Genomic DNA, 10,650 nt, shown 5'->3' with positions numbered 1-10,650 from the left:
ACAATCACCCAGCAAACCGCACCTAGCAACCAAGCACGTCCGTTCCAGCGTTGCTATGACGACCGGAATAACATCTCTAGCGGAGTAACCAGAACAGGAATAGCGAGCCTGTCGCGGTGCACGCAGGTCATACAATGGCCGGACGCTGCAGAACTGAGTCTGCGAAAATTCGGACTCTCTTCTCCCATTGACGCGACGCTCTGAAAGCTAGCGTGAAGAGAAACTGAAAGTGACATAGAAAGTAAAACAGGTGAAATTGAATATTGTCCTTGGCTCTGAAAGTGAAAGTGACTTAAAAAGTGAAAGTTTAAAAAAAGTCAGTTCAAATTTTTTTCAACCCAACGGAGAAAGTAATAACAGTGAAAGTGACAACAGTGAAAGTAAAAGTATTTATAAAGTGAGAGTGAAAAATAAGTGAAAGTGAGGATGCGCATCTTCGTGACGTTCCGGCGTGAGCGGCTGACGGTTGACGTGGAGACGGGCGTGACGGTGGGGCAGATGAAGCGGGAGATACGCGACAAGTTCTCGCTGGTGGGGAACGACGGCACGCACGAGAAGAAGTTCCTCGTTTTGACATTCGCAGGTGAGAACGTCTTAAGAATCACACACCTGTCACACATTACACCTGTCGCTTTGTGACAAAGCTTTATTGACACGACACAAAGTAAAGTGACTTGTGTAAGGTTAATTATAAACTACAAAAACAAAGCGGATACAAAATAAATCTTCAAACTCTATTAACTAAACAGTATAGGCTCATGGGGCTAAGAATGGGTGTCAGTGTCACTATCTTTTATAATCACAAAGCAATATTTTATGTATTTACCTATCATAGCATTATGAGGGCTGTCGGATCTAAACATATAGTCAAATCTACTTCTGGTATCGAGTATTCATGAAGATAAAGGTGAAAAAAACTCGATTAATGAGTTCTCATTCAGTACACCCACTGTTGCTTGGAATCCAGCCTAACTACCTTTTGGCCTACCCTCTACCAGACTCCACATGTCGCTTGAAGAAAGAAATTTACTAAATAGACACGATGATGATGATGGCCCAATAGACAGATAACACACCGGAGGAGTTGGCTGGCTAGAAACTACAGTTTTTGGAAGCACGCCAAGCCAGCAAGGCTAGATTCGAGGTTGCATCTGTTTTGGGGTCCTGTATGGATAGTTTCTGTAGGATATATAGATAATGTGTCACAACTTTTGAAAGAAAAAGACCCAAAGAACTGACGAAAATCAGAGTTCTACGGCATTGAATGTTTTACCTTCTTCATCTTCTTCTTCTCTTGACGTTGGAGGAGTGACTCTGGAAACCAGGTCTTCCTCCCTCTAGAATGTCCATAAATATCTCAAATCCAATAGGTGTGAGAACTCTCATCTTCAGTTGGGTTGCGATTACTTTCCTCATTCCACGTAGATAGAATCTTGCTCCATCACCTCGGGCGACCTCTGTTCTAGTTTTATCTCAAACTGGTATACTTTCAGAAAGTTTCTATTACTTTCAAATTGGCATACAGTTTGGGCCCCGGGGTCTGTTGTATTCATGAACCCAATCAAGCATGTGCATAGATATGTATACGAGTAGTACTCTCGAAGCAGAGTTTAGACCCCGGCTGTTGTTTTTTTTTACGTTGTTTTATATGACATCAAGAAAGAGTACAAAATAGAATGCCCGATAAAGCGACTAAAAAAAGGTGAAAAATCAGCCGGAGCCTAACCTCTGCTTGGAGAGTACACGATTAAACGTACAGCGCATTAAACGTACTCCTTACATGGTCAAGGCCGTGAACATCTGACCAACAGGTCGTTAACCCCGTCTATTGTCTAATTATTGTTGTTATACACGCAAATCAACACGTAGGTATTGTGCCGGTGCGCTGCGTGATGTCTACGGTTACACTATGTGGATCGGTTTCAACGTTAAAGCTAAGTGCCAGGTCGCATGTGTTTTAGGATGCACTCTCACTGCACTTGCGTCAAGCTTGCGTCACTGCGGGGTTCGAAATGAATTTCAGGGATAAAGAAGGAATTTTCTTACTTTTGTGTATTTTGTCGTCTTCTAAGTCATACTTTTACGTATGATGCAATATCTAAATTATTAAAAAGATTGGATAAAATAACAAAACACTGACACCGTGCACGAACCCAGCAGTGACGCAAGTTTGACGCAAGTGCAGTGAGAGTGCACCTTAAGTGTCCTGTCACTTGTGTCTTGTCACTTGTTGGCAGGCTTGCGACACCGAGGGGAGGTATTCTTGCCATAAAATGTTCATCGCAATTTTCTTGTATAATTACTTCCAACTTCTTAGTTAATTGCCTTGAAGTGGTCGAATCACCTTACTGTCACAATCCCGTTAAAAATCATGCAATACCGACTGATGTCTAAATCCTTTCGGGGCTGCGACCTGCCCTTTCCAGACTATTACCTACATGCGGACATAACTTTCTATGATATTTCTGACGTTGCGATTAAAAAGAATACTATGTGACCTCGTGTGATCATTACTGCATCCCCCCTTCCCCCCAGGTTCCACCCTGCAGGACGAGTGGGTGTTCTCCGATATCGGCATCCTCCCGGGATCGACCATTAAATGCGCCCTGAGGGAGGTGGACGGGCCCACTCTGTTCGTGTATACAGGTAAGGTAGTGCGTCTTAGCTTATAAGTCAGACGCGCGAAGTCAAAGACCATGCTTTACACGCGTCCAGTTTATGTTTAGTTTGTGTCACGGACCTTCACCGCTGACAATTCTTACCTACAATGCACATCGCTGCGCATGCGCAGGTTAATCTAGGAACTGGATCTCACAGCTCTTTTTTTCATGAAAGCTTCTTTGTGTAGATCACAACATAAGGACTGTGTGATTTCATTTAGGCCACAGCAAGTAAATTTTATGGATGACATCCGCGCGCTCATTAATTTTCGCCTGATTTCAGAAAAAAAACAAGATTTTATTTCTTCTTCAGGGAAGGTCGGATAGACGAAAATGGGTAAAGGCTGTGTTGTAACCTAATCATTGAATGTAGAATTGACACTAGAGACTCTGTAGCATTGACTGTAGTTGCAGAGGTGCAACTTGATAGATAGTTGTAAAAGTGGCACAACTATGGAAGCTATGAGTGTAGTTGCCAACATGGATAATGATACCAGTCTACCACACTAGTGTCACTTTAACTACACTGGTGCACTTCTTAAATACAGGAATGCATGCCTTGTTGGCTGTGATGCCATATTTCGTCTCTTCAAGTATTGTTACAACGTCTATTTTGAAAATTTGCCATCTTGTTTTTTGTTACCCATCTTGCCTTTTTTTTCGCCTTATCTCATTATTTTTGCAGTCTGCAGAGGATGTCATCCATAAAATTTACTTGCTGTGGCCTAAGCGGCAAAAAAGGAATATTTTCGCAGTGTATCAAGTGTGCCGTCAAAACAATACTCCAGTACAAAACATAAAATCGGCGCAGAAACGCACCGAGAAAACCAAAGTAAGACCTGAGAGGTAACACTTAAATATTCCTTACAGCATTTAACGGTGAGACGGTGACTTTCCTGGACAAGATAAATTTTGTGTCTGGCACGGTGAGCGACGTGCGGAGTCTGGTGACCCGCCGGACGGGCCTGCCCATCGGCATTTATCGGCTACTGGCCCCAGGGGGCAAGGAGATGTTCGACTGTAACTCTCTGGACTTTTATAAGGTGAGAAGGGGGGGCTGTGTGTAGGGGGGGTGATGAGGAAGGGGGGTGGTCTGTGGGGGGAGGGACGGGTCTGCCTATCGGGATCTATCGGCTGCTGGCGCCAGGGGGCAGGGAGATGTTCGACTGTAACAGTCTGGACTTCTATAAGGTCAGGGGGGGCTGTGTGGAGAGGGGGGTCTCTGTGTGTGTCTGGGGGGGGGGGGCTGCCTATAGGCATCTACAGGCTGCAGCTGGCGCCCGGAGGTCGGGAGATGTTCGACTGTAACTCTCTGGACTTTTATAAGGTGAGGGGGGGGGCTGTGTGTGTGTGTGTGTGTGTGTGTGTGTGTGGGTAGGGGTGGAGGATGTATATGTGGGGAGTGTCTGTATGTGTGCACACTCTTGTGTGCAGATGTAGGATACAAGCCTGTCTATCGGTATGACGTCGCCCGGAGAGAGAGAGATGTTTGACAGTAACTCCTACGCCGGAATGGAGACCAAGAACGGTTGTAATAAGGAGTTCCTGGGGGTTGATGCTGATCCCGATGTTCATGCTGATACTGATGTTGATTCGGTGCGGCCTTGCGGTTTGGGACTTTGGACTGCCGGACGGAGTTCCTGAATTTTGGGCTGATGTTAATGATGTTGATGGTGTTGATGTTGATTGTTGCTGATGTTGATGGTTTAGGTTGAGATCGGCACTACGTTACGACTGGAGACCTGGGACGGCTGGGCAGAGTTCCTGAGGATTCGGGCTGTTGATGTTGATGGTGTTGATGCTGATGGTGTTGATGCTGATAGAGTTAGTGTTGATGTTGATGTTTCAGGTTGAGCTCGGCGCGACATTACGCCTGGAGACCTGGGACGGCTGGACGGAGTTTCTGCAGGCCGCCACCACGGGTCAAGCGGGGAGGGTTCTTCTGCAGGTGGCCGAGAACGACATGGTCCAGAGGTGGGCTTTGATAGTACATCCTGTTTTTTTTTTTCTACTCTTTTACTAGTCAAATTTACAATATTAAGCCTGGGAATGGATACAATCCTGTGTACATGTCAGAACATGCAGAAGACACCTTCTCATGACCGTAATGTCCTTACTGAATAAAACCATTGAAGAAATGTACGTATTTGCTTGATCCCCCATTTGTTCAAATCTTCCGTTCGTTCCTACGCTCACCACAGGTACCAGTACAAGGTGGCGCTGTGCATCGCGGGCACTACGGTCACTTCCTTTCTTCCCTCTTTTCTTCCCTCCTTCATCATCATTTATCTATTTCGTCACTCATTCCTGCATTCATTTTTCCATGTGTTTATTTCCCATAGGTACCAGTACAAGGTAGCGCTGTACATCGCGGGGCACTACGGGCACGCCGACCTGGCCACTTCGGTGCTGAAGTACGGCGCCAAGCCCGACGAGCCGATCGGGATGCACCCGTTCCGGGAGTGGTGCGACCAGGACTCACACCCGCTCGCTACCCAGACCTCTATACACCACACGGCAGAGACGGGACAGGTACGATACCCTTAACTCTAACTCTAACTCTAACTCTAACTCTGACCACTCGTTCCGTGAGTGGTGTGACCAGGACTCCGACCCACTCGCTACTCAGACCTCTATACACCAGACGGCAGAGACGGGGCAGGTACGATACCCTTAACTCTAACTCTAACTCTAACTCTAACTCTAACTCTAGCTCTAGCTCTAACTCTAACTCTAACCACCCGTTCCGGGAGTGGTGCGACCAAGACTCCCATCCGCTCGCTACCCAGACGTCCATACACCACACAGCCGAGACGGGACAGGTACGGTACCCTTAACTCTAACTCTAACTCTAACTCTAACTCTAACTCTAACTCTAACTCTAACTCTAACTCTAACTCTAACTCTAACCACCCGTTCCGTGAGTGGTGCGACCAGGACTCCCATCCGCTCGCTACCCAGACGTCTATACACCACACGGCAGAGACGGGACAGGTACGGTACCTCAACTCTCTCTAACTCTAACTCTAACTCTAACCACCCGTTCCGGGAGTGGTGCGACCAGGACTCCCATCCGCTCGCTACCCAGACGTCTATACACCACACGGCAGAGACGGGACAGGTACGGTACCTCAACTCTCTCTAACTCTAACTCTAACTCTAACCACCCGTTCCGGGAGTGGTGCGACCAGGACTCCCATCCGCTCGCTACCCAGACGTCTATACATCACACGGCAGAGACGGGACAGGTGTGGTACCCTTAACTCTAACTCTAACTCTAACTCTAACTCTAACTCTAACTCTAACTCTAACTCTAACTTTAACTCTAACTCTAACTCTAACTCTAACTCTAACTCTAACTCTAGCTCTAACTCTAACTCTAACTCTAACCACCCGTTCCCACCCATGACCTCAGCTGTCAGTTCTACATGTACGTGTGATGATCGAGTACAACCCCAGCTGCCTGGCCTGTAAGTTCTTGTGGAAGAACTCACTCTCAAACGTACCTAACCATAACCGTGCATCCTCAGGTACCTATTGTATACCTGTGTATCTTCAGGTTTCAAAAGTACCGAACCATACCTTTGTATCCTCAGGTGTCCGTCCTACGTGTGATGATCCAGTACAACCCCAGCTGTCTCGCCTGTAAGTTCCAGGGCAAGAACGCGCTGTCCGTGGCACTTTTGGCGGGAAAACGAGAGGCCGCCATCTACCTCATCAGCAAGTACTGGAGCCCGGTCACCATCAACAACATCTCCCTGTCCATCAACATGTACGCCAAGGTGCGGCGATGGGCGGAGGGGTCCAGGGAGAGGGTAGGTCTTTTCTTACATTGTTCTGTAATTGTGTATTAGACTGGGGAATTAGACGCATTCGGTAGAGTAAGGAGGCTGTATGCTCCAGTCACGAACCGTCACACGTACAGGCATACAGACAGGCAGACACACACACACACACACACACACACACACACACACAGACAGACAGACACACACAGACACACACAGACACACACAGACACACACGTACATCACCATCAACATGTACGCCAAGGTGCGGCGATGGGCGGAGGGGTCCAGGGAGAGGGTGAGTCCTTTTTACATTGTTCTGTTATTGTGTAAAAGACTGAGACACTCGCTAGAGTAAGGAGGCCGTATGCTCCAGTCATAAACCATCATGAGAGGAGATGTAAACACAGTCGTGTTTGGGACCGCATTCTTCATATTGCAGCAACGACACCTAGCTGCAGTGCGAAGTAGAACCTGTCAGTATTGGCATGGCGAGGGTCACGAAACGTAGGCTAGGTATCAGCATAGCACTGAGTAATGTCTGATAGGTAATAACAGCAACATACACACACACAAACGGACAAGGAAGAGAGAGGGGAAGACAAAGAAAGAGGGAGTGAGAGAGAAAGAGAAAGAGGGAGGAAGAGGAGGAGAGAGAGAAAGAGGGAGTAAGCGAGAGAGAGAGAGAGAGCTAGTACTAAGAGAGAGAGAGAGAGAGAGAGAGAGAGAGAGAGAGAGACGCACTGTACTTAGTTCAGTTCAGTTCAGCACTGTACTCACTATACTATAAACATACACTAATATACCCCCCCCCCCCTCCCCCCTCAGGTGTTCCTGAAGAAGGGTTCCGTGGCCACCTCCCTGAAGAGGTCCCCCCACAAGGGCGCGCTGGTCGGACAGGGCGTCAACGTCGACGGCTTCACGTCCAGTCAGATGACGTCCAAGACGAAAGCGGAGATGCGTCAGCAGACCCTGAGGGCGATGGCTGGAGCCAACAAACTCCCGCCGATGCCTGCGCTCACCAGTAGGTTCAGCAAGGTAGGCACGGCAACCAGAAGTCAAAAAGTCAAAGCCCTTCCCGCACCTGATGGCGCATAGGGTAGTCTGGAGTCCAGCTTTGTTAGCTTTGTTCCGCTCCAGAAGGTTGCTTCTCACCGTTGGTGACCTTTGGGAGCGGAACAAGGCTGGACTCCAGGTTAGCGTAGGGCGGCACCCATCTCCATTTCAGTAGCCCTGGGTCACAGAACTTTGTGCAATCACTATAGCAGGGGGCTAGTCCACTGGTAGTGGTTTGTGTTCAACTTCCACACTCTTTCCCGAATGTTGAGTCCTGAGCAGAGAAAGCAGCATGTACCATTTAAAAGTCTAAATTGGCATGACTCGACCGGGATATTTCATCGAACTCACGACCTACCGAATGCAAGGCAAACACTCTACTCACTCGACCATTGCACAGACACGGCAAGACGAAGAAACTTTTACGACGAATGGTTGTTTGGTATCCAATGTGCTATGCATATCTTAGTCTGTACACGTGTAACGCAAAGTCCGCTGTCCATGGCTGTAACTGGGCCCCTCCCCTCCCACTTTTAGAATGCAGGCAAATTGTTTGGCCGGCTGCTATAAGCGAGATTTAACCAGGCTATGTACATCTGAAATCTGCTGAGATGCCTGCTCCAACAATGTTTTCTTTCACTATGTTTGAAGCGTACGCTGTACGTGTGTTTTTTATGACTATCATATGTTATCACTTTATAAGCCTATGCAAACAAATGTGTTGAATATGCTGAGCGAATCGTAACAAATATAATGGTTGCTTGATGTTTTCAAAGGTTTCTTGTTTTAGCAACCCTTTTTCTGACTGCGATGTTTTATTATGTCCTCTTTTCAGACGCTGTTGACGACGCACAAAGAGAAGCTACACCGAGAACAGGACGCGGAATCCGTCACTCCCAAACGCAGCTTCGCCCAGACCGATTCCAGCACCGAGCTGCAGCTCCCCAACATCCCGCCAGGTGGCGCAAAGAAGCTCAAGCTGAGGGCCCTGCTAGGCAAGAAGGAATCGCCAGTCGGAATAGACGAGTTGTCTCAGGAGCAAGGCGCTTCCGCGGGACCTAATAAAAAATTGGCGATGAAATTCGGCGCCGCGAAAACGGTATCAGAGTCACCTGTGGAAGATGCAGCAACGCCTAAACCTCAAGGAGGTCTAATGGGCAAACTTGCCGCGCTAAGGAAGCCTGCGGAAAAGCCTGAAGAAAGCAAATCTTCTCCAAGTCTCGGGGGAAGGCTTCTAGGAAAACTTCAAGACGCGTCAGGTACGCAGGACGCGCCGGTAGACACTGCACCTCCCCCCGCTCCCGCTGGGGGGCGCTCCAAACTGAAATCCTTCCTTGGTAAACTAAAAGGGGGTCAAACGACGGAGGCGAGTCCAGACGAGGGGACGGGAGGGGCGACCGGGAACTTTATCGAAACCGGGAAGGACAAACTGCCCCTCCTGCTGCCCAAACTGACAAACTCGGGTCAGGTCGAAGACGACCTCGGGGTCAAGCAGAGGTCAAAAACGGAGGAGGCGCTTCCCCTTCCCGCGCTGGAGAAGTCCTTCATCCGACGCCGCTCCAAGACTCAGGAGATGAGGAAGAGCACGCTGGCGCTGTTTGAGCTTTACCGCGGGCAGACGGCGCACGAGAAGGCAGTCGGCTGTATGGCCATCGCTAACACCTTCAAGGAGAAGCCGTGGCTCCACCAGGTGCACCTGGCCGTGACCTTGGCCAGACAGAGCGTACAGAGGTCACTGGAGAAAGGTCGGAAAGATAAGATGGAGCCGGTCAAGAGCTCCTCCTGATGGAAACTGTGTGTGAACTGATTTTGCAGCCATCATGAGGCTCGCTCTGGAGGCGTTACCAAAAAAGACGTGAAATTTTAGGAAAGGTTTTCAGTACGTAAATTTGATATAAGATGATTTATTCTGTATAAATTCTGTTTGAAGAGAAGCTTCAAAGTTGCTCTCAGGCAAGCCCATAGCTTTATCAAATAGAATCTACTTTTTTGTATCACATGATATACTGTGGATATAGTGTACGATCATGGCCATGCGAGATTGGAGTAACGTTCTCACAAGCATGTGAGAGAAAGACTTGAGTGTAGTTTTGGAGTTGTTCGATCTCCAAGGTCTTAGAGGCTATTGCCTGTTTCCATACGTCTTTTTGTTTGCATATACATGTCTTTCATGTGGTGCATTTCTTTCTGTGTTTTTCTTTCATTCGACGCGTCTGCAAATCATTCAGTGCAAGAACAACTCGACAATGTATCCTCTGCAAAAATGTGCAGAAACAAGCTAAAGCTGCACTGAATACTGCAATACAAGTCGTACAATAAGAAGCCATGTCTGGTTATGTCGTCTGGTTTTTGTTCCCTCTTTTTGTTTCTCCTACATAGAGCCATGACATTTTGTAAGAACCATAGTATTCTATAAGAGAGCCATGGTATTCCGTATGAACCATGGAATTCTGTAAGAGACCATGGTATTCCGAACGAACCATGGAATTCCGTAAGAGAACCGTGGCATTCCGCAAGAACAATAACGTTCTTCAATCGAACCATGGTATACTACAGGAAATATGGCATTTTGTATAAAAGAAACCATGGCATTTTTTTTATATAAACCATGGCATTTTGTATATGAACCATTGCATTCACTATACGAACCCTAGCATTCTGCAAGAACCATTACATTTGGTATAAGAACCATTACATTCTGGTGAGAGCTTTTTGGAAAGAATATCCCGTCAAATGCCACAAATGAAATGAAAGACTCAATCAATCATCAATCATGAATAGATTTTGTAAAACTTCTTGATTGACAGCAGGTCATCTATGGCATCTAACCAGCATTGAATTATGGTTACGTGGTTCATTCCCTATCACAACAGTTTATAACAAACAGCTACTTATTACACAAACAATCATCATCATCCGATTATTCGGGTTAGACATCTAGTTGTAAACAATACCATTTAGTCTACCAAACTGAAATAGAATTCCAAGACTGGCTTCCAGACGTTTCCAGTATCATCCTTCAGTCTTCTATATTCTGTTACATTTTTGGAGCAAAACCTGAAGTTTTCTGAGAATATCCTTTTTTCATGGGTCCGGCCAATACAATCAAATCGATGACGTCATATTAACGTCATCGTAACGTCAAA

At 47.1% G+C, this 10,650-nt stretch overlaps 1 protein-coding gene across 1 annotated transcript; it reads left to right on the top strand.

The window, feature by feature from the left end:
- The first annotated feature begins 279 nt into the window (after positions 1-279).
- Positions 280-9,830, top strand: LOC118425429. Its single transcript, XM_035834239.1, has 11 exons — positions 280-583; positions 2,536-2,646; positions 3,531-3,703; positions 4,510-4,634; positions 5,003-5,192; positions 5,414-5,482; positions 5,551-5,781; positions 6,257-6,475; positions 6,564-6,746; positions 7,277-7,486; positions 8,340-9,830. The coding sequence occupies exons 1-11, from the start codon at positions 427-429 to the stop codon at positions 9,288-9,290; spliced, it is 2,619 nt and encodes an 872-aa protein (XP_035690132.1). The 5' UTR covers positions 280-426; the 3' UTR covers positions 9,291-9,830.
- The last annotated feature ends 820 nt before the right edge of the window (positions 9,831-10,650 follow it).

The sequence above is a fragment of the Branchiostoma floridae genome, chromosome 11, assembly GCF_000003815.2.
Source record: "Branchiostoma floridae strain S238N-H82 chromosome 11, Bfl_VNyyK, whole genome shotgun sequence".
Taxonomy (NCBI): domain Eukaryota; kingdom Metazoa; phylum Chordata; class Leptocardii; order Amphioxiformes; family Branchiostomatidae; genus Branchiostoma; species Branchiostoma floridae.
Note: the sequence above shows the minus strand (reverse complement) of the source record. Positions and strands in the feature narration are given on the sequence as shown.

Coding starts and splice junctions, on each gene's coding strand:
- LOC118425429 (XM_035834239.1), top strand. CDS start 427: ATGCGCATCTTCGTGACGTTCCGGCGTGAGCGGCTGACGGTTGACGTG. Junction 5,193..5,413: donor ACACGGCAGAGACGGGACAG/GTACGATACCCT, acceptor CCGTTCCGGGAG/TGGTGCGACCAAGACTCCCA. Junction 6,476..6,563: donor CGGAGGGGTCCAGGGAGAGG/GTAGGTCTTTTC, acceptor TGTATGCTCCAG/TCACGAACCGTCACACGTAC.